Source organism: Phalacrocorax aristotelis, chromosome 9 (assembly GCF_949628215.1).
Source record: "Phalacrocorax aristotelis chromosome 9, bGulAri2.1, whole genome shotgun sequence".
NCBI lineage: Eukaryota > Metazoa > Chordata > Aves > Suliformes > Phalacrocoracidae > Phalacrocorax > Phalacrocorax aristotelis.
Genome location: NC_134284.1, coordinates 3,038,130 through 3,062,393, shown reverse-complemented (window position 1 = coordinate 3,062,393; position 24,264 = coordinate 3,038,130). Strand labels below are relative to the sequence as shown.

The window sequence follows — 24,264 nt, the reverse complement described above, 5'->3', positions numbered from 1 at the left end:
ATTGGTATCTTTACTAATCTGGTAGTGGTCATGCACTAAGATTCCAGAAGGCTGACAGCTTCTGTTTGGATTCCTTCTTGCTTTCAGGTGCCAAGTTTTTTACATTGGTTCATCTGTAATTGAGATAAGACACTGGCTATTCCATTAATATTTCTGAACATCTGTTAAACGGTAAAAATTTATAAGTTAGGCTCCGCAAGTTAAGTTTATTATGCCAAAATTTTACTCTTATGTTTGTGAACTCCAGTTACCAGTTAATTGCTGAATTGGAAATAAATTTGCTGTAATGGATGTCCGATGTTATGTCTTTGTGTTGCTAAGTGGTTGGTCTGCCAGTATATCACTTGCATCAGATGTAAAACAAATGCGGAAAACAAACAGAATGTATGCAAGTATGTACATATGCAGTAATATTTCTTGCATTCATTTCTTTCTCCAGAAGGATGCTTCATTAAAATGAACTGTAACACCCTCCTTTCCTAATAAATCTTGTCATTTCTTCATTTGCTCTCATAATATTATGCCAGAGGTCATAAATGTCAGAGGTGCAAAGCATGCCAATACTGACGCCACAATTCATAGAGTCACAGAATGGTTTGGGTTGGAAGGGACCTTTAAAGATCATCTAGTCTAACCCCCTGCCACAGGCAGGGACGTTTTTCACCAGATCAGGTTGCTCAGAGCCCCGTCCAACCTGACTTTGAAAAGTTCCAATGATGGGGCATCCACAACTTTATAGACAACATGTTCCAGCGTCTTAGCACCCTCATCTGAAAAAAATTCTTCCTTATGTCCAATCTAAATCTACCCTTTTTCAGTTTAAAACCATTACCCCTTGTCCTGTGACTACAGGCCCTGGTAAAAAAATATCTCTCCACCTTTCTTATAAGCCTCCTTTAAGCATTGAAAGGTCCCAGTAAGGTCTCTCTGGAGCCTTCTCTTCTCCAGGCTGAACAACCCCAGCTCTCTCTGTCTGTCTTCATAGGAGAGGTGTTCCAGCCCTCTGACCATTTCCATGGCCCTCCTTGGGACCTGCTCTAGAGGTCCATTCAGTGGGTAACGATAAGATACTTATACAGCATACACCTTTCTTGGCTGATTCCACTTCCTTGATCAGCACAGGATATATATTGATGCTTTTAGTCAGTCTGTCATTATGAGGATTAACGTGTGTACTTAAAGTAATTTCATTTCTTAAAGCAAGATAGGACTCTGCCTGATAGGAGAGGACTTATTTATTTTGCCACTGATTTGCATCAAGCTGGTCTGCATAGCTAGTTCCCTCTAGCTCTGTTAATAAGGCTTCTTTTTCTCCTGGCTTTGAAAGAAAAAAAACAGTTCAAAATCAAATGAGTGACTTCGAAGAATTTTAGTACTTAGCTTTTGTGACAGATAATGAATAAATACTTTGGATGTTACTTTTGGTATTTGGTGTGGTTTTTCCTTTGATGTCGCTATCTCATGTCACCTCATTTCCATGAAGAACTGGGAGGGGCAGGGAAAGCTGTGATACACAGAATCCCAGGTTGGGAGGGACCTCAGGGATCATCTAGCCCAACCTCTCTAGGAAGAGCACAGCCTAGACACGATGGCCCAGCACCCTGTCCAGCTGAATCTTGAAGGTGTCCAACGTGGCCGAGTCAACCCCTTCCCTGGGGAGATCATTCCAATGGTGACTGTCCTCACTGTGAAAAATTGCCCTCTTGTGTCCAGTCGGAAAAGGCAGCAAACTACGTAAAGCATACAAAAGGCGGCAAGCTACGTAAATGCTTCAATGGCAAGTCTACAACCTGGAAGTTGTATTGAAAGAAGCAAAATGGTCAATGCTGAGATATTTAACTTTCTGAAGCATTTTTTTGTTCAGGACTATTAATGTTTGTGAAAAGGACTGACTACATTTTATTGCTGTCTAATGATTTGCTTATTCTGCCTTGCTAATACCTGATATAAGATACTGGAGTCTGTTCTAGAATTGAGATTAGGCTTTGATCCAACCATTGCTGAAGGAGCAGACTGACAACGGAAACCCCTACTCTATTTTTAAAATCTTCTGAGAACTGTCAGGTGATGGTGTGTGAATTTCCATCAAATAACTCTGCTGTCATCGTAAGGATCCATTTGCAGTGAACTGGCTGTGTTTATTGGGATAAATTTGTATACTTTCTGGGGGAAGAAAGGCCTTGGTATGTTACTACCAAACAAATAAAGGTTTAATTTATAAAAAGATGCTAAAAACAACTGATAACAAGTAATGGAAATAAAGCTAAATGTGTTGAGAATCCAGTACTGATTTAACATCTGCTCTGGATATTGGTTTCCTTCATTTGTGTTTTTTTTGTGATGATTTGCAACATGACAGTTGTGTCTAAGCACACTTTTGTTTTAGAAATTAACACATACCTTCTGCAAGAAGATTTATTTATAGACATTGAAAGCAAAGGAAAGCCTAAGATGATATGTTCATGTGACCGCTTCCTAATTCAATTGCATGACAGTGATGTCTGTATTTTGGGAACAAAATATTTGTGTAGTATGCACTTCTGTGTGAAGGTCCTAAAATAAACTTTATCTTGTTGCTGAAGAGCTGTATAAACTTTTTATGTTACAGGAATGAAAACCAGAACTTGAATCTTTTATGAACCTTTTTCAGTTCATAAGCTTTATTCTGATATTAAACTTTGCTTTGGTGCTTGGATACATGCTTTAATAAACAATATCCCTAATATTAATTTATTATTAATTTATGTAGTAAGTTAGAATTTGCTGAAAAAATTGATCTTCAGTATTGTAAGTGGATGGTGTGGGGGGAAAAAAGTGCTCTCAAGAGATGTACAGAAGAGTTATGTCCTTTTGGCACAATGGCAGAATGTAACTGCTGTGAGACAAAATTGGGAGTTTTGTAAACAGGAAGCATCTGCTTTACCGTATGTGAGACGAAAAACAATACAAATGTTTTCATGACTGGCAATGTAGAATTTTTTTTAAAAAATTGGTAATAATTTAGTAATTTAGTTTATCATGATAATTTGATTATCTTTCTTAGCGGTTTACTGTTGGTTTTCAATTTTTCCCATTATTACTATGTTTGATTTGTGTATCTTCTGATGAGCAGTTTGATTCCCCACCCCAACCCCATACCCACCTAGCAATATGACTGAAACTCTTAAACATGGAAATACTGAATAAAATATGGCAGTATGAGCACCTGAAGTTGAATAGAAATATAGTTACCTATAAGAATATTTAAATTAGGACAATCAAGTATGTCCAAACATAAGGTTCAATAATAATTATTCAAATTTCAGAACTTGTAAAATGTTCACACAGCTTCAATATGGATCATATGTAGTGCATAATGCTTCCTTGTTCTGTTTGTTCCTATTTTTATGAGTAAGTATGGGACTGAAGTTCATATTACTTGAATTAAGTTTATATAACTTTCTTAAAGTAGTGTTTTGTTTTAGCAATGCAAATAAGACAGGATCAGCATCGGCTAGTTCCTGAGACAAACAAGAAGGACACTTTACATTCATCTTTACCATTATTTATCCTATTTCATGTTCTGTTTTCCTGAGGAGTTACTTAATGTTGTAATGTTAATTGAACAGAGTTTTTTTTACATAGCTTTTCTCTTAATTTTCAAAGTAAGCAGAATTCATACAAAATCTGTTTCTGCCCATCTATTTTTCAGTACTGTCTTGAACTTGTAAATGTTTTTGTTCAGTTTAGACTGCAGTCTGTGTAAGCTGTGCTGTCCATAGGGGCAAAGAAGTGGCAACCCTGATTTAAAAACATGAGTTGACCTGACACCTTGCTATCAGTTTAAAAAACTAACGCCCAACACCCCCCACCCAACCACCCACCCACAGACTAGGGAAGATAAGCTTAGAGTGAACTTGGTCTTCCTTTGCCTGAAAATGTATCCGTAAATGAAACTGGGGTTTGAAAGTTTGGTACTCCTGAGGAGGAGAGAGGGGAGAGAAAAAAAGAAATAAAAAAAAAAAAGAGATACTTGACTTGTCAGTGAACCAGATGACTTGTCATCAATTTGATCTGAAGAAGGAAAGAGAATAGAAAAATACACAGAAGAATCTGACTTGGAAGACATCATAAACTTTCCTTCCCTATGTACAATCTTAGATTTTGTCCAAAGAGGACGTTCAGATCACATCCTACATTTCCAAGTTGGCAGACCAAGGGTAGTGGCTCCCGCTCCTTAACATAACCGTTTCAGTAATGTACCTTCCCCCATGTGCTTGGTAAGGGAAAGCTGCTTCTAATAACTAACCAGTAGTCAGTGAATCTCAGAATCCCAGGGGCAGTCTCAGTCATTTTTGGATCAATGTGAAGTCATCAGTAAGGACATACTCACCACTATGTTGCATTTATTATAACTACAGCTGAGTCTGTAAGCTTAGTAGGGTATGGTGTTGGTTTTTGTTTGTTTTTTTTTTTTTTGTGCAGGTGGTTTGGGTTTGGTGCTTTTTTGAGGCTGAAAAACTTTTTTGAGTTATTACTTGGTTTCCTATTTCTTCTTTTTCATGATTAGTAAAAAAAAAAATTAGTTGAAGTTGACAAAGAGTAGGCAAAGCCGCAAAAGATCCATGTCATACACTAGATTTGTATATATAAACATTTTTTTTCAAGTCAGTAATCTACTCTTTCAACAAAAACAACATCCAAAACTTCAGTTAGTCAATTGTATACTGCATACTATATGTCAGTATCAGTCATAATGTTACAACAATGTTTCTGTTTATTTTCCACAATAAATAAATATGTAGATAAATAAATGCAGCAGAGTTCTTGCAAACTTCCCCCAAGGAATTTTTTGTTGAGAGTCATACCTCAGGGGGATTTGGCAGAAGAAAAGTGATATGACAGTGCAGCAAGACTTCTGATGCAGATATAGACTTTGCTCTGAATGTAGCTTCTACGTGGACATGTGATACACAATTATCAAACTGTTGTTATTAATTACAGGAAAATTAAGCTGTTTTCTCAGTACAGGAGCCTAAACAAATTGAATTGTTTCATCTAGATGGCAAGTGAGTACATGAAGTTATTTCTCAAAACAAAGCAATCCAAGTAAAATTTAATCAAAGAAGCTTTTCATTTTCATGAACTAATTAATTAGGAAGCCTGAACAGTTTGGACTGTGTTGCCTTGGCAAATAATAATTTCAACAGCCAGAATTTTCCACATCCTTCATCTGAAGTAGGAAAGCAGTAACAGAAATAAAAAGCCATGCCAGAACTGTTTTCTGTATCAGTTATATGCAAATTAATTTTTCATAATATACAAGAGAGAAAGTATGCAAATCTTGACTTACCAAGTGTTGCAATAATAATTACTGAAGTAAGAATTCCTGATGGTAATGTATGATATTATAGGTTTGTGAAGTTTTGTGCTTTTCAAATGTGGAAGTAGTGGAATCCTTTAAAGTAGCATTTTATGAAGCTTCTGTTCTACAAACAGCGGAATGATTGACTATATCCATTAAGACGTTGGAAACTAAGAAATTAATGGATATTTTTATTTTAAAAATGGATCATTTATTCAATAGAAACACATAAGTAACTACTTTTATTTTTATACTAATATTTAGGAAGCCTTGGTATGCTTCATCAGCTTGCTAACTTGAGTCATCTTCCTTCATTTTTCTTCTTTAACGTAGCAAACCGAGGGATGTGTGTCACACAGTTTCATATACATTGTTAGCCTTACACCAGAAGGTGTGACATTCAAATGCAGCAAAGTGAGTTATCACTCTAAGAAAAAAAGACCCTGTCAGATCAAGTGAAAAAGTACTTTGACTACCCACTTAATTCTATGCTTTTCACTATCATGTGGTGTTTTAGAGTTGCTCCCTGCAAAACACTGTTTAGAGGTTCAAAGGTTTAACCTATAGGTTTGGTGAATTACTTGTGATGAAGGCGGATGTTGACTATATCTGATAAGCTATATGATTTTCCTTTTTCATAAAAACTGGTTATGATGGGTTTTTTGAAAATAATACTCAAATACATCATGTAATTTTAATGGGCATCATTCATACAATTTTTTAACAATTATTTCCTTTAAGTGAATTTGCAATGTCTTCTAAAAGAAAAAAATGTGATTCCTAACATGAATTCTAGCATTTGTTATTCTACTGATATCAGAGTTCTACATAGTTTACAGTACTATACATGAGAATGGAATTAGACTCAGTTTCTGTTTTCCCAACTTTTTAGGGCCGTACTAAACCCGTTCAGAATAAAATATATTTTAAAATCACAGTTATACCTTGTTATATAGCATTTTAGAATAGGTGAAAAGTGCTGGGCAAAAAGTATATCATTTCCACTTTAGATCTTGAAATCTATAATCAGAAACAGATTTGCAAAAGGGCATGTACAAAATATTTGCACCTGGGAGCACCAGAATTAAGTTATCAGCAAGTGCTTTGACATGGAGTATCTCTATGAACACACATTGCTTTTAAATGTATATTGATTTTTATTTTATTTTAATTGTGGTGTTGCATTTCATTCCCTTGTTGAAATGAACAATTGTATTGGTTTATTGTCCCAGTCTTTGTCTTGTTATTTCTATTCAAAGAAAAGTCACTGTCAGATTAAAGCTAGGTTTTGCTGGGAGATCTACCCTACGAATAACAAAGAAAGAAGAAAGGAAAAAGAGAGCTTCTGTTATCAATATATTCAAACATCAGCATGCACAAAATTTTAAAGTTGAAACTGTGGTTCTATATGTGCATTTTGTAATAGTAAATAAAGCCAGGGTGTTTGTTCTCTGGAACTCAGAGGTAGGAAATTAGTGTGATTTCTGTTTTATTAGCATCCTGACTGACAGTACATTTGGTAGAGAAGCCAATTGTAAGAGGTAGTTGTAGACTTTCTGAGAATATTTATTGAATTTGATTTATAGTACAATTGTCAGGTGTTGGTGGATAAAGAACCTGAGCACCAGTGAGGAAATAAAGCAGTGAGAATTTGAGTGCCTTGTTTCTTGTGTTCTCAAGTACTGTGGGAATAAAATAATATAAATAAAACATTTTCTGAATAAGATGGGGAGAAGACAGAATAATAGAGCATATTTCCTATTCTAATGTCTTCCTTCAGGTTGTGCATTCTTTCTAATGATACAAGATGAAAACATATGTATGTAGAAAACAGAGGGCAACATTACCTTTTTGAGTCAGGATCAACCCAGGATGAGAGGCTGTTGCAGCATTAAGTTGTGGATACTCTAACGTATGTTATAAATCATGTTCTAGCATACAGTAGCCATGAAGTATTATGCATCAATTATGGGATTTTGAAAAACCAGAACCTTAAGAGACCTCATGGCACATATATTCCCTTACCTAAGAAAAGACTGACTATGCCCATGCAACAGTATACCCACAGATGTTAACCTGTTTTTAAAGACCTTTGGTGATACAGGCTCTACAACATACCCAGTTTTAGTACCTTGCTGTCCCTATCATTAGGAAAGGAGAAGGAAGCCTTTTTTTTCCAATACCCACCCTGAATCTTGCTGTAGTTTAAGATCTATATTACTAGTTCTGCCTGTTACACGTGGGAAACATAATATTCCTTTCCATTTTGGAGCAGCCTGTTACGTACGTTTAAAAACTGCTTATCATGGCCCTAAGTAGATTTGGCAGTGTTTTGTTTGTTGTTTTGCTTTGTTTGATTGTTTTTTGTTGTTGTTGCTGTTGTTTGGTTGTTTAAGGTTTTTTTGTTTGTTTAATTTATTTCTCTAAACCACAGAGTCACTGGATTGGAAGGGATGTCTGGAACAGGTTGCTTATGACACTGTCCAGTTGGGTTTTGAGGCCAGCAAAGGTAGATACTCCAGAACCAATCAGTGTGTTTGACATGCTCGGGCATGGGGGCGGCAGAGAATGAGGAGAGCGTCAGAGTATGTGGGAAAATGGATAAGCAGGTAGAGCACTCAGGGTAGCAAGGATGTGAGCAAGCTGTGAACCATTCTACAAGGACCTTCTGAAATTAAGTAACTGCAGTAAAATGGCAGATGAAATTCAGGCTAAGTGTGAAATTATAGGCATGAGGAAAAAAACCAGCAATCCCACTTCATGTTTAAAATGATTGGCTCTGAACTGAAAAATAAGGTCCTGGTGTTATAATGGTCTAATGAAGACATCAGCTTAATACTCATTAATGGCCAAAACCTGCAAACGTTAGAAATTACTAAGAACAGAATAAGGAACACAACAGAGAACATCTTTTTACTAAATGTGTAAATTTTTCCATACTTCGAATAGTATGTGGAATTCTCGTTACCTTATTTTAAAAAGAAACCATTAAAAACAGGGAAAATATTCAGGTCAGATGAGGATCAGGATGACGAGCGGATGAGGAAGTTAGGACTTTTCAGCCTGGAAAAGAGAGGCTGGGTATGACATGAAGAAGATGAACAATAAATAATCTTCATTTACTGTTGTGAGGCGAGAGCTGGATAATATTAAATGGAGCTTGTAGGAACCAGGTTCAAAGCAAACACAAGAATTTGATTTTCCTGTAGCTGAGCTGTATTACTGCAGAGCAAAGGAGGTTGTGAGTTAAAACTTTGCATGGAAGGTAGATCCACTTCAGGTGTCATGTCTGGGTCTGAAAATTTCCTGACCTGAAAATAATGGTGCTTATCTACCTTGAGTCCTGGATAATTGGGAAGAAATCAGGCAGCATAAGAAATTATCTTCTGTAGTCTGAAGTCAATATGTTGGCAAAACCAAGTTACCGAACTGTAGCAAATGTAAAATTCTAGCAAGGATTTGTGTGTTCTTCTATTGTGATTTCCACCATGCCCTCCTCCTCCTCACTTCAGATTCTTCTGATGAGGTCAGAATTAGGAGAGATTTTTTTCCTTTAGGAAGAGGAAAATCCAGTTGCATATCCTAGGGCAACATTGTTGCTCAAGCTCCAGCTTGAAAGGAGAAATATTCTTCTATTTCTCAATTAAAAGACTGTAAGACTGATTTTAAAATGGGCCAAAGACTGAGACTGTATGTTTCCTGTACTTGGTTTTTAGAAATGGCTGAAAATATTTTGTGACGTTCTGCATGAACAGAAACTGCATATTTTGGACAAAGTTCTGCAAAGAAAAATAAAAGTGCATGGAGATAGCTTTGCAGTGAGACCATTCTCCTTGTGAAAGGAAGTGGTGGGCACCCACGAATTTACCAAATCCATCTTTGGTTAGAGAAATTAGTTATTTTGTTAAGAAGAAAGCAGCCACTGTAGATGGCAATTTCTGGTGAATTTTACTTGTTCTCTGAGATTATTCAAGAAAACTTGAAAGGAATGCAGTACTGTGGAAGAATCGGTTTGTAGCTAGCGTTCAAATGCTAATCAAGATGTTTGCTTATATCCTGTGCTTAGCGATACAGTAAGATACATGAGTAGGATGTTGCTATCGAAGAGTGAAGGCGGCTGTGGATTTTTACTTTGTACGTTTCTTTGCAACACTGATCTATACCCAGCAAGTGTCCTGGTCTCCCAGTAATCAGGCCTGTAAAGAGCATCAACTTGATACACCTGCTTGTTTTACCGTAGAAAACAGGAGCTCTGAGTATTTTTGTTTAACAGATATGGTTTTTTTTTTTTTTGAAGTAACACGCATTTCTTCATGGAAAGCAAGTATTATCAAGTAATACTTTTCCATGGTGTTACAGAAGAACATACTTTCAAAACAATTCCGTATCAGTTTACATTAAAGTTACTCATTCACGTGCAAGTACCTACTTGAATGTTTGTGTGCGGTTGAGTAAAGTATAAGCAAAACGCATGTTTTTTTGAGGAAACAGCTTTTCCTCATTACAATCTACAGGTTTAATAACAAAGCTGATTAATTTTCTAAGAATGATTTGTTTTCAGTGTTGCACCAGTTTTATTTTAGAATTCATTTTCAGTACTGAATATAATAGAGAGTACAGAAACTTGGCAGATGTTGAATCTAAACGTGTAGGTAACAAACTAAATCTAGGGTGTCATTTTCCGGCAAAATTTGCCTATTTTTTGCATGTATATATTTAGTGTATTGATGGTTTTGTGCTTCTGAATATGAAACATATGCAAGTGTGTCTGTTGTTGAGTACAACCTCTGTACAGACTTAGATGTGTTGTATAACTGACTATAATTCTTAATTCTAGGATATAGGTGCAACATAAATGAAGAAAGTTACATTAGCTGTTGGAATTTCTTTATTCTTGAATTCTGAGTTGAAAAACTAGTGAACTGAGCAAAATTGTAGGTCATGCCTGCAATACATTGATTCACCTTGATCACTGACTCACTTTGCAGCAAGTCAAGTCATCAATTAATTAAAATAGATTTTGTTTATGTTTTGGCTTATTGCTTCAGCACAGGAATCTCAATTTAAGTTCACGGTTATTTTACTATGAAACATGAGGAGGAAGACAGCCTGGAGACCAAGACTCCATACTGTCTGGTAATGAATCACTGGACCGTGGTTCATTAAAAACTCTTTTTTAAAATTAGGTAGTATGCTGCTTAATGTTATATTGCTGAAGGCTAGGAGTCACAGTTGCAGTTAAAGAAATTGTTTGATATTAGACTTACTTTTGTGAAGAGCCAAATTCTGTTTTGGTTACTTGTTCCATCCTAAAAGCAGAATATAGTGAGTGACTCCTGTTTAGAAATACCTGTTTCTCAGCCTATACAGACATCACTGTATAGTGCAAAGTCAGACTGCAGCTTCAGCTCTAGCCAAAGCAAATAGAAATTTAGGTTTTCAGTGTGCGCAGTTATGCAGTTACCTACTTTCAAAAAAAAGATAACAAGTCTCCAAAGCTGTCTTTTTTCTTTTTGGAAAAGTCATGCATTTGTGTGAATGGATAAATAATACCGGACAGAATTATGACACATTAACTACATGACATTTGGTAGATCCTGCAGGATTTCAGACTACCTGAAATATTTTTAATAATATCAATGTGTTTCTGTGTACAAACATTCTTAGAACCGGGGTTGGAGTTACCTGGTCTGTGTCCATTTGCTAAAGGACTGATGGATGAGTCCTGAACAGGTAAGAGATTTCTGGACAGAAGGGTTGGATTTTGACTTCTTCATTCAGGAAACAAACAAAGAAAAGTTAAAAACTGCTACTCATCTGTGTTTGTGGATAGATATTAATTATAGTAGTACAAAATTAGTCTCTCAGTTAATTTTATGTAATTATTGATGATGCTACTGGTGGAAACCGGGTATTAGTAATTGGCACTTAGGATGTGTGCACTTTTTGAGGAGCAATAGCAAAGGCAGTTTCTTCTGTGAGGCCTAGTGGTATGCAAATATATTATTTTTCCATGTGCTCAGTAAATCAGAGAAGTATTTTGATCAACCTGAAATTATTCCCCTGACTGCTTACTGAAGCAAAACCTTGAAAAATTTAGATAACTTTGATATGACTGTTGCATATTGCAGTTTTCATCTGAAGAGGTGTTACGTGGTGGAGAGAGAGGTGTGAATCTGTAACAATACGTCAAGCTGATCAGAATTTTTTCTTAAGTGGACTTTTTTCTTAAATTAAGCACATTAGATCATCTGAGAAACTTAATCTAAATGAGCCCTGCTCTGTTGAGGTGTTGGACCATTGCTTACGGAGGTCCTTTCCAGCCTGTGATTCCATGCACTTCAAACCTGTTTCAAAACCAACCCCACCCAACCCAAAACAGACCCAAACAAACAAACAGAACAAAACAAAAAAACAGACCTTCCCCAGCAAAAAAAAACCCCAAAACATTAAACCACAAAAACACAAAAAAAAAACCCACCAAAACTAAAAGGCCTAGAACAAATTAGATTTCTAAACGTGGAAATGTCAGAGCTGCTAGATAAGAAAGATTGCTTTTAAAACACTTAAGAAATTTAAATGTTTTAAATGTAATAAATTCCTGGTTGACAAACTGGTTTTCAAGGAAGTTGTGTGGGTTGTGTTTTGGTTTTTTTTATTGCTTTGGTTTTGGTTATCTTGGAGAATTGGCTGTATATAACTTAACTAACAGCTCATCACTGCTCATCCCATGAGTCTCCGCACCTCACTCACTGGGCATGCAGGCTTCTCCTTGTCATACTGAAAAAGGTACATTGAAATAAATTGATGAAATCCTGTATATAGGAAGAGTAGATAATCTCTCTAATAAGAGAAGTGAAGATCAAGATTAAATGGCTCTGGCAAAATGCATATTTAAAAGCTAAGGGAAGAAGAAAATCAATTTACCAGGAAAAAAATTTTAGAATACCAGAATCTGTGTGAGAGAAGACTCAAGAAAGCAAGATACTGCTGAGACACGTTCTGCAATTTCATTATAGGATAACAACTCCATAAAGCTCATTTCTGTTAGCGTCTTCAGGCCAGAAAACCAATTTCAGACCTTAGCTAGAATGTTCTTACTGCAGTAAGTACACTATAATACAGAGTCATCTTAACAGCGAGTCATTGTCTTAGTTGTGGATTATATAAATTCCACCAATTCCTGTGCTCAGTCCACCTGCACCTGAATTATAAACTCTTTAAAATTCTGCTCCAAAACATTCTGAAATACACTATTATTGCCACTTTTTAGAAACTCTGTTAAAGTCGTTCATCCTATGAAGCAAATACACAGTTTGTTAGATGATGTAGCACAAATGATAGGGTACATAGGAAGTTTAGGGGAATAATATAAAGCACTGATGTTGAATGCTGCATACGGTCATTAACTGCGACGTTATCAGTGTTTGTAGTTTGGGGTTATGGCATTTAATGATTGATAAAGACTTTGTGATGCCAGTATATATTCTAAAAAGAAATGCTTGTGTTTTGAATTCTAGAAAATCAAAATATTCATTTCATTATGCTAGAAACTCTTGCCCTTTTATATAGATGTATTTTTAAAAAAAGTTCTTTTATTTGAGTAAATCTCATTTTAAGTAAGTTTTTATGTACGATGTCCAAAGGCATAATTTTATTTTAGAAAAGTATGAATTACAGTAGATACTTTGTATATGCCTCTGTGGAATGAGGAATATTTTAATGTAATAGGGCAAATGAATACAATTTCATCTATATGTAAGTAATGTAAATAACGTAATGTGATCCACCGATAAGTGCAAGCTAAGTGGCAAATCTCAACTTTATTTTAAAACTTGGTATTTATAAATTCATAGTTTAGTATTTTGTTCTTTTTAAATCTCTGAAATATGTATGTTCAAAGATTGAAACAGAAACTGGATTATGAAAAAATTAAAAAATATCATTATTTTTCTTGTACATGTTCTGATTTTTCCCCCCCAAACAGATAAGCTTCTGATGCCAATTCACGAACTAGAGGCACGTAGTAATGAGTGCTTAATTGTAATGTTTACATTTCGCAACTTATTACACTCAAGTTTAAAAAGTAGAAATGTTTTTACTATTGAGTTTGAAAGCTGAGAATTTCAGAGAGCATTTTACAGGAACGGAAGGAGAAGCAGCAGGGGAAAATGAACATTAATTTTTTTAGCATTGATTAGGTAATCCTGTCTACCTCCTACTTGACTAATCATCTTAGAATTGTTTATAAAAAATTCTTGAATTCCCATTCTGTACTGTTAAAAATGCAATTAATTGTTATGCAAAGCTAGATAAGGAAAGAACTGCCTGTAAATGCTGATTAGCCTGAAATATAATAGCTGTCCATTTTAGTAGTAGTAAGTAGGCAGTGAAGTGTCACCTAAAAGAAAGCCATATAACTTGCACACACTTGCAAAATCACACAAGTGAAAAACTTGCTTTTGCATTCCCATTTTAAAGGGTGTGTCACTTAATTCCTTTGGTGAAAATCACTGCGTCACTCCCAGCTTTTATTTCTAGTGCCAGTAGCCGTGCTACTCTCATAGTGCAGTTGCATAAGGGGACTGGAAAAAGCAGTGCTGCTTTTAGAACATAATTGTTCAAGTGATCTCGGAGTTCAGTACAGGCGGCTGCTGTGTAGCTGCTTTGACAATAATAATTGACACCAGTATAACTTCATAGCTAGATGGGACAGTGACGTATCATATCGCTCTTGTTTTATCAGCTTCCACCCCCTTAAGAACTTCTAAGGTGGTGTCTTTTGGCGAACAGTTACATACCTGTACAAAAATAAGTTCTTCTACATGCTAGTCTGCAAGTGGTGTTTTTCTTGGTTAGTGGGTGAGTTTTGGAAAGGAAAATGATTTTTAATTCTGTACACCCCTTTGACGCAGTTGAACACTAAAAATAATATGTTTTGGCTCACTTATATCAGCTTTAGCATCACATGTTAAGAGGTGAAAAAGGGCTTGGCACTTTTTAAGTGTGTCTTTGTAGAAAAGCTTTTAGAATAATTAGGATAATTAACAACAGGAATGCTTCATGTCACTTTCCCAGTGTGTTCTTATTCTTGGAATGTGTCTTTTGAGGAGCAAGTTCTTATGACTTATTTGAACTATGACTTGAAAAATGCCTCTTGGATCTTTGGTTGTACTCAGAGGATTCTAAATTAGACGAGAACTTAAAAGTTAAGATCGTGCAATCAGAGGACTTGTGTTGAGGGCTTACTGTGCTAATAAAATAAGTTTGTTATATTTAGGTTGCTGTTTGCAAAATCACAGTAAAAGGTTTTTTCTGTAAACATTAAACATGTTTTACTGAATAAAACCGTGTAACAGTGTACTTACAGTTTTTTATGGCACCATAGCAAGCCACTGCTAAAGCAACAGAAGGACACCACCCTTGTGGAAGCCCTGGAGACAGTATGTCATCTTTGTCACTTTGATATAGTCTTGAATATAAATCCATACCTAAACAGCTGTTTACTTATACATCAGGAGAATCTCTGCATATGTATGTGATACCAGTTAGAGCAGTATGTATTCATTTTCAACAGTTTGTCTGTTCCAGGATTTCTTTGGATTATAGTGTGTGTGTAACTTCCAAATATTTACTTTTTCTCTCGTACCTTGTTTTGTGACAGGATGACGAAGTAGTACTTCAGTGTGTTGCCAGTATTCACAAAGAACAAAGGAAGTTTTGCTTGGCAGCTGAGGGACTTGGGAATCGCCTGTGCTTTTTGGAACCAACATCAGAAGCTAAAGTAAGAAGTCAATACGCTCAACTGGTGTAACCGATCAGTCAATGTTAACCTACTTATTACCCATGAATACATTTAATTACAGTTTCTTTAGTGTGATGCTAGATGCACCTTTTGTATGCTTTTCTTTCTGTGACTGCAACATAAGATTTCTTAGAGATTCTAAATATATTTTGAGGAATACCTCTTAACAGTCAAAAGCCACTATTCTTTAACTATTTAAAATAATTCCTGTAACTGAAATACTTCATATTTTCCAGATTAACTCTCCAGACAGTTATTAGGATTTAAGTTCACTAAAAAACTTATTCCTATTACTGCTGTAGTTTCAAATATCTTGATATACTGGATTGATAATTTTAGAAGCATTGTCACCTGTTAGTTACTGGTATTAAGTGTTGCTTCTAACTGTTGATTAATCAGAAAGTTGAGAGTACAGGGAACAGAAATATTAAGTAATTGAAAAGTTTTAGAGAGAACAAGTGGCAAAGCGAAAAAAAGCAAGAAAGCTGTGAAGAAAAAATAAAAGAAAACAGAGTAGTAAGGAGCTTGAGAGGAGAAAGGAAAGATGAAATGAAATTTTAGACCTGTACTAGAGCAGAATGTTAAGAATAAAGGCAAACAGTGGAGGACCTGCTCCCTCTTTTCTTTGTTCTCTCTGCATAATTTTCTTTTTCTTTGTTTTGTGTCTTTATTTCTTTTCTCTTCTTCCTGATAATTTATTTCTCCTTCTGATTATTTTTAGTGGGGTCTTTGTATCTTTTCTCTTGAAATGTTTCCATGTGGTCCTATTTTTAGTCTAGGTATTATGACCGTGTTACATCCACGGTGTTTGTTTATGCAGTATGGGAGGCCCTTGTTCATCTCTAAGGTGAAGAGCTATGCTGCTTCTAAATTTGCGTGTCTTTGCATTTCAAGAGTTGAGTCAGATAATTTCTCTTTGTTGTACTTTACAAATCACCAATAATCTTTTCACGAGCTTAAGGAAAAGCAGTTAGTTTTCACATATATATTTTCAACTATTTTCTTAAAATCTTTGATAGCAATTGGGAATTTTTTATTTGTCAACAGCTCAGCTGCAGTGTGGTCTATTTATTACTGACAACAACCACCTCAATCTGTAAGACAGTGGGTTGCTCATCATCTTATAAGGAAAAGAGGAAGGGTATGCTTTACTGTAGAATGCCATAGATCTGCTTCACATTTCATAAGTGGCTTAGTAGCAGGTAATACTACGGAAGCTTCTGAAGGTCATTTAAAATTTAGAGGTTCAGAAAACTTGTATGTAAATATAATTTAAAAGAGCTTACCGAGGAGCTTTCTGAACTGCTGGTCTTGACTGAGAACAGTGAAGAATTTGGAGAGAGGCATGTAAATACATCTGTTTGAAAAATAAGAAGTGTAGAAGGTTGATCTGGATGATCAGAGAGTACAGTATTTATGAACAACCCTTAGCAATGACACTTATTTTCATTTACATTTGGTTAAAATTTTGGTTGTGGATTAAGAAAGAGAAAACCAAAATAACACACATCCAGTAGACTGAAAAATAGTTACTGGACAGATGAGTTTGTAATCAAATCCTACAGTGTTCTCTTCTCACTGCTATGTTGTTGAATATTTTTGTGAATTAAGACCTCATTTAAATTAACATATGCAAATTTTTCATATTATAAAAACTTTGGGGAACTGGCAATTGATGTAGTCATGCCACATACAGGAAGATCTGCAGTGCCTTGTATATTAATAGAGAGTAGTGGTATATTTCAGTACTGCCAGTATACAGTCTAATAAACGAGCATGCAAATACGCTTGCAAAATGAGAAACTGTTTTTGTCCCCCGTGAGGAATGTGAAGGTCGTGGCAGATGTTACACAGTCATAAGTTCCCTGAGTGATGATGTGCTGAAGGGATCTAGCAGGGTTGTTAGAGGTATAATCAAAAGAAACTTGGTAGGAGATGGGAAGTTATACTATTTCTGCAAGCTCTGGGTTTTTTTTAATTACCTCTGTGGCAATGCTGCCGGAATAGAGAGTACAATCATGGCATTCAAATTCATCAGAACGTTGATAAAATGGAGATTGTTCCAGGAGGTGCTATCAGAATCATGACTGGAGGAGGACACAGCCTGTTTGGTTTAAAAAAGGAAAATATGGACAATGCCCATAAGCTTCTGAAATGGGAACGTTGATAACACAAATCCTTTTCTTTCATATACAGCAGAAGACTGTTCTCACTGTTAAAATGGTACTGTTTACCCGAGATAATTTCCTTATCCCAGGAAATTACTTTATAAAGAAGCTAGCTTTCTTCTGTGTATTAAGAAGAAATTGCATTAAAGAAGATTCAAGACCTGTTTGTCAACAGAAGTCCAGAGCAGAAAATCACAGTGCTACCTTCTACTACCTTCTCTTCTCCAGCTGACCACTTTATCAAAGCCAAAGTCTTTGCGCAGTACATGTGACGGCTTCTTCACTCATTAAACTTTGGCTTTTCCATTCAAGTAAATCTGGAAAACGTAACAAGATAAACAGGAAGAAAACTCAGTGTATCTGCTAATTCCAGAATGAAATGGTGTAGCCTCATGAGTAATTTTTTAATCAGAGTTGTATGTAGTAAAAGTCAGAAGATAGAAGTAGATAAAATGAAAGAGAGGAAAGGAAAAAGAAGGTATTTTCTTATAAAAAAAGTAAAAATCTTAGAAACCTAAAGAGGAAAATATGGGGTTTCTATGGTTGGCCATTAGCTGTTTTGGTAACTTTTGTGACATGCTGAAGGGAATAACAATCACAGGATACTTCTGTTCAAATATTACTATAAATCCATAAGCAACTTACATGTTATTTCTTTACAGTTTATTTGTAAAAACTAGTACAGCGTTGATTTGCTAATAATTTATGTTATGGTGACTGGATTTTAAATGCAGTTTTTTAAAAGCACTCTGCATTAATACAGTAGTAGGAAAATTATGTTCCTCCTGTCTGTATGGATCCTTTTTGAATTATTGTATGAAGTTTGCCTAAATAATGTCCAATATTTAAAATGTAAGGGGGAAAATCTAATTAACTAGAGGTGAAAAATTTATATTTTTTTTACACTAAAGAAGAAATAGCAGAACTGTTGACTGATGTGATCTAATTATATTACTTCATTGCTGTTTTCCTTGGTGTTTTAAAGTGATACTTCAAAAGACAATGTAGTTCAAAGCTGATAGTCTAGTGCACCAAGGCTACTGATACCTAGGAAAAATATACCTCAAAAGTAATTCCAATATACTAGCATCTCTTTTAGTAGCAAAATTGTCAAGTAAACTTAAATGCCTGAAGGGAATTATAAGTAATTAAGATAAGATTTCTGTCCTAATGACAGAATGTAATAGTTTATAGGTCTGGTAAAAGTAAACCTAGTACCTGAGTAACCTGTACTAGCTTATGTCAGTTTCTTTTGCACTGCAGACCAGAAGCTGTGGGCAAAGATTTGGTTAGTAAGCATATCACCTGCACGAATTTAATGTTATGACAGTGCCTGGAGGAATTCTGAAAACTGAGCTGCATTCAAAGTGTAATTTGGGAGCTGGGTTTTCCTATTAGCTATTTTATGGGCCTCCATTTCCCCCTATGCAACGCAGCACAAACTTAGCATAATTATATATAAGATGGTTAAAAATGCCCTACAGCTATTTGCACAGCTATTATTTTTATAATAAATAATAATTATTGCATATTGCAATAACAGTAGGCTGACAAAATAGACATAAAACCAATGAGAAAAATGTTTAAACTTCAGCATAAAACTTACCTCAGTGCTCCCTCCGCTGTCACTTTGTACTTGCCTGGCTGTGTCTCTTTGGTGTAGAAAATATTCCCGTGGAATCTTTTGATATGAAGCTCTCTTAATCACAATGTGCTTGTAAGAATGTTTCAGCCAGCATTAACTGCGTGCATTGAGTCAATCTATTATCTGTTTTGGGGTTGAATGTGTAGAAGCCTGGTATTAGAAACTTCGTTGCCATTTACTCTTCACAGAATTACAGAATGGCTGAGGTTGGAAGGGGCTTCTGGAGATCATCTTGCCCACACCCCTGCTCAAGCAAGGCCACCTAGAACAGGTTGGCCGGAGCATGCCCCAGATGGCTTTGGAATATCTTCAGGGGTGGAGACTCCATAACCTCTCTGGGCAACCTGTGCCAGCGCTCAGGCACCCTCACAGTGAAAAAGGGTTCGGATGGACCCTCCTGTGTTTCAGTGTGTGCTCGTTGCCTCTCTCACAGGGCACCACTGAGAAGAGCCTGACTCCATCCTTTTTTCACCCTCCCTTCAGGTATTCATATACGTTGATTATCTCATCTCTTCCTCATATGAGCGATAAGGGACTCCAGTCCGTTAATCATTTTACTGGCCCTTTGCTGGACTCTCTCCAGCAGCTTCATGCTGCTTTTGTACTGGGGAGCCCAGATCTAGGCACAGTACTCCAGGTGTGGCCTTACCAGTGGTTATTCTTGTGGCCTTACTTTTTGTCTTGCTGCATTTTGCTGTCTATGCTAAGAAACTACGAGTGAAAATTAGACTGGTGTGTGTTATTGACTGGCTTAGGATGGGTAGCTCTCCTTCACTACTGATGATGAGGTATGCACATACTGTTGCAATCTTAATTAATAACAACAAATTGTGAAAATACTATGCTTTATCCGTAAATCACAGTTTACCTTACAGTAGAAAATTTTTCTTCTGTGTCTCCCTTTTAAATGGAAAGCTAAGGCAGATGAGTGTATCTGTGGACAGTCAGAAGTCTGTGAAAATGATGGCTTGCTGTTCTAGTCTGTACTTTCTATACAGTATTTTGAGCTGTTTGAGAGAGAAATCCTACATACTGATAGATTTTTTTTTTTTCTTTTATTTATTTATAACAGAGCTTGGAACTTGGCCCCTTTTCATTGCTGTAGGTCTAAATTTTTTCTATATCTGCTTGTGTTGCTCCTCTCTAGCTACTGTGTAGCCTGTATCTGTACCTTCATGTCACCTCTCCTATCAGCTTTGACCTATTGATCTACTTCTCCTGCTCTCTGCTCTTCCTCCAGAATCAATTTAGATGAAAGTAATCTGACCTGGACTCTGATTTATTTCTGTAAGAAAATAGAGTTATTTTAAGACTCAAGTTTATTGCAAATCTGTTGAACATTTACAGTTCAGTAGCATGTTTTATTTATCTTAACACCTCATTCAGAAAAATTAGGTATATTCAGTGTTAGGAGTGTGTTGATGGGAAACTGGTAACGCTGCATGAAAGACTTGTTCAGAAAATCTCAGAAATATGCATTTTCTTCTTATAAAAAGAACAGCTGTCAGGGTAGAACTGTCAATTGTTTCTTCAGATTTACTTTTCAAATCTGTATAGGTTTCCTATATTAAATGTATCTTTTTGATTATCTTCCTGTATGTATGGACAAGACTGTGCAGAGATGTGCTGGAAGAACTCCCCAAAACTCTCATTGACTTTGAAGAACTATTTATTCCAAATTCCTGCTTTCTTTCATCATATATCTTATCAGTCTACTTATTCTGCTACACGAATTCACTTACAGAAATTCTTGCTCAGCGTATCTTTAAATGCCTGTAAAACAAAAGATTTTATTCTCCACTTGAATTTTTTCTTTTAGTGATGATTCTTGAAAGTGATGTTGTCTTACTTCTGTACGTTCATTCTGATTTCCTGTAGCCAGAAGGGGGATAAATACCTACCCCTGTTCTTACTTTCCTAAAACCTTATCATGGTACCTGAACAGATTTTGTTTTTCATTTCAGCCTAAAGATTCCTGATGTGAATATTTCCCCATCTTCTACCTGTAGCACTCACCTGTCAGTATTCTTGTTTCACCAAACATTCTTATTGACACTTTTTTGGTGGGATTCCATTACAATACAGCATTGCTCAGGGTTGGGGGAAAACAGCATAGATTAGAAGATGGTCAAGATTTTATTACACCCTTTTTAGCTCTGTATTTGAGAGTGTAAAATGCTCTGCCACACAGAGACTACTGAATATCAAACCTATGAAACAGTATAATCTGCAAAAAGACCAGAAGACAGATAAGCCTTGACAGATTCAAGAGTTAGTTTTAAAATTATTTTTAATTTTTTTTTTTTTTTTTCCCTCCAAGAAAGCAATCTAGTTTAATTAAGGAGGTCTGTTGCTACTTAGGTCATGTACCATCCACATAAACTACCTTTCATCAGTATTTCTCAGGTCAATGGAATTAAAAAAAAAATTTGTTGCCATGCAACCACAGAAACGGGGTATGTGATAGCGTGCATGCGTTAGCTTGTTGTGTAACACTGGAAGTTTGAAAGAGGGGTTAGCTGCCCAAAGTCCCGGGTGGAAAAATCATTAATTTCGTAGTTATCAGAGTCAATATTATTAAAGAAAGCTGAATGCTCCATAGGCTACGAAAAAGAAGTGACAAATTAATTGTTAAGATGTACATTTTATACAAACTGTGACTAGGAGTACATTGTTTTAGAGTATGTCTTTCATTAATACCGCCCTAAAGTAAGGGCTAGAACAATTTTCCAGTCAAAATGCAGTCTATGTTGCATGAAAGCAGTGGCCAGTGAAACTGATGGGAGTTCTTTTGTTCAGTTGGTAGTATTGGATCATACTGATTATGCCATATTCAGTTTGGAGTGGGAGTAAGTGCCAGAGGTAGTCTGATGCTCATTAAAACTAGATTACCAGCCTTGTTATTTTTTTCCCAGATAAAATTCCAGTTAAGTTTCTGAATTTAAGTTCCATGTTGAAAATAGAAGGGTGGTTGGGGTGGGGTTTTTTTGTTTTGTGGTTTTTTTTTTTTGTTTCTGTTTTTGGTTTGGGTTTTTGGTTTTTTTTTTTTTTAATTCAAATGTATTTCAAGGACAGCGTGGTTTAATATGTACTCAAAATGTCTTCATAAAATGGAAACTGCATAATCTGAAAGTTGACGTAGGACGACAAGAGAAAAATATCTGGCTTTCTTGTTTGGGGTTTTTTGTTTGGTTTTGTTTTTTCTTTTCAATAATGATGTGGCTTATTTGCCTGCTAGGTGCAATTAAGGCAGTAAAGTAATGGGTGAAGTATTACTCAGAGGTTTTGTTTACCTGTCTTGTTCATTGGGAAGAAGAGGCTACTTAATGTTGGATAGTTTTTCATGTTCACAGCATTAAAATATTCTAAATAAGTCTTTCCAGACTTTACTAACAAATATGAGAGACAAAATCTAGCCTAGTTTCATTTGTAATTTATTTCACTGAGGAATGACATTATCTTTCTGTGTCTGGTTATGTGAGAGGCCTTGAATGTAACCTAGTAAAGAGTAAACTTCCAGTTACAATCTGTATGCACATGTCTGTATGGATATGGACACTACATACACACATGCATATATATGTATAGTATGAGTTTATATAACAGACTGGGGGGGGGGGTGTATGTGCACAGATGCGGTTAATGAATGCTAAAAAAATTAGTACCACATAGTGGAGATGAGTGACGTCAGGTATTACAGTTTAAGTTGTTCCGGTTGCAGTTAATGAAATTATGAACTACTTACTATTTACGATTATTTAGTCGCCTAAGAAAGATGGAAGAGTTCACTTTACCTCAATAATATACGTAACAATTATGTATGTATTTCTAATGTCTGCAATTTCAATGTCAAGTCCTTGGCCTAAAAATCTTTTCCAAAATATGTTTGAAAACACCAAAGAAAAAGAAAAAGAGTCTATAGCAGAGATCAAAGGGTGGGAATTCCAAGACTGTACTTGATTAGCTTACTATGAAGATTTCATTTCAGCAAGTTTAGAAAACTCTTAGTTGTATCATTTCCCTTTTCACCACCTTAAAACTCACCATTATCAAGGATTTTACTCCCTTGTGTCATACTGATTTAAAAAAGAAAAAGGAGAGTATACCCACGTTAAAGCTCATTCATAGCCATGATCTATATCATGAATCGCAATACTGAATTGCTGAGGTTGGAAAGGGCCTGTGGAGAGTATCAAGTCCAACCCCTCTGCTCAGAGTAGGTTCAGCCAGAGCAGATTTCTCAGGACACTGTCCAGTCACAGTCTGAGTATCTCCAAAACTCCACAACCTCTCTGGGCAACCTGTGCCAGTGTTTACCATGCCCGCAGTAAAAAAGGATTTTTATCCTCCTGTTTAAATTCAACCTCCTGTGTTTCAATTTGTGTCAATTTCTTCTTGTCCTTTCACTGGGTGCCACTGCATAGAGTCTGGCTCTGTTATCTTTGTACTTTCCTGTCACATATTTATATAGATTGATGATTCCCCTTGAGTCTTTTTTTCTTGGACACATCAATGCCAATAAATTGGAAGAAGACTGCTGTTCTTGAAGTGACTGTAAGTTTAATGTTTCAAAAGCAGCAGGCATATTGATTCAACAATTGAGATCTCCTAAAATACTTCATCTCATCTTAAGAGTCTGAATCTTTGCTATTTAGTGACAGCTATTAATATGTCCAGTGTCAACCTTATATGTCAAGAAGATCATAAACCTTCTCTTCTGTTTTGTCAATGATGTTAGAAAACACAATGTTCGTGGTGTCATTCTAAAAGACAGGAAAGCAAAAATATGTAGAGAAAAACTTTTTGCCTTTGAACATGAAGATTTTTTTTTTTTTACTGTGAGGAATACAGCTCTAGGAAAAGTAAAGTTACTGCAGTGTCAAGTTGTGAAGAATGGATTTATGTTATTCTCATACAGGGAAATAGCATGTATCTCAAAAACAAATGAGTAAACATTAAGTATAAATTTTAAAATGAACATACATGTGCCTTCAAAGTTTTCATCCTGTTTCACCTGCTCTGCTGATCTGTTCTTACACTGTTTAATTCATTTTTACAGTATGTTCCTCCAGACCTTTGCATCTGTAATTTTGTCCTTGAACAGTCCCTGTCTGTCAGAGCCCTTCAAGAAATGCTGGCCAACACAGGGGATAATGCTAGTGAAGGGGTAAGTAAATTGACATCAAAGAACATTAAATTTCTGAATATAGATTGTTCTAATTTCTTTTCTTGCTCCAGGATTTTCTAGAAGGGCCTCATGTCATAGCAGATTCTTCAGTTTTCCTAGGACATTATTGCTCCA

At 35.8% G+C, this 24,264-nt stretch overlaps 1 protein-coding gene across 1 annotated transcript in view; it reads left to right on the top strand.

Moving 5' to 3' along the window:
* RYR3 (ryanodine receptor 3) overlaps window positions 1-24,264 on the top strand; it is a 254,437-nt gene that overhangs the window by 34,950 nt on the left and 195,223 nt on the right. The window contains exons 2-3 of the mRNA XM_075103206.1: window positions 15,009-15,128; window positions 24,022-24,129. Of these exons, the coding sequence (XP_074959307.1) occupies window positions 15,009-15,128; window positions 24,022-24,129 (228 nt within the window). The remainder of the gene's footprint in view (window positions 1-15,008; window positions 15,129-24,021; window positions 24,130-24,264) is intronic.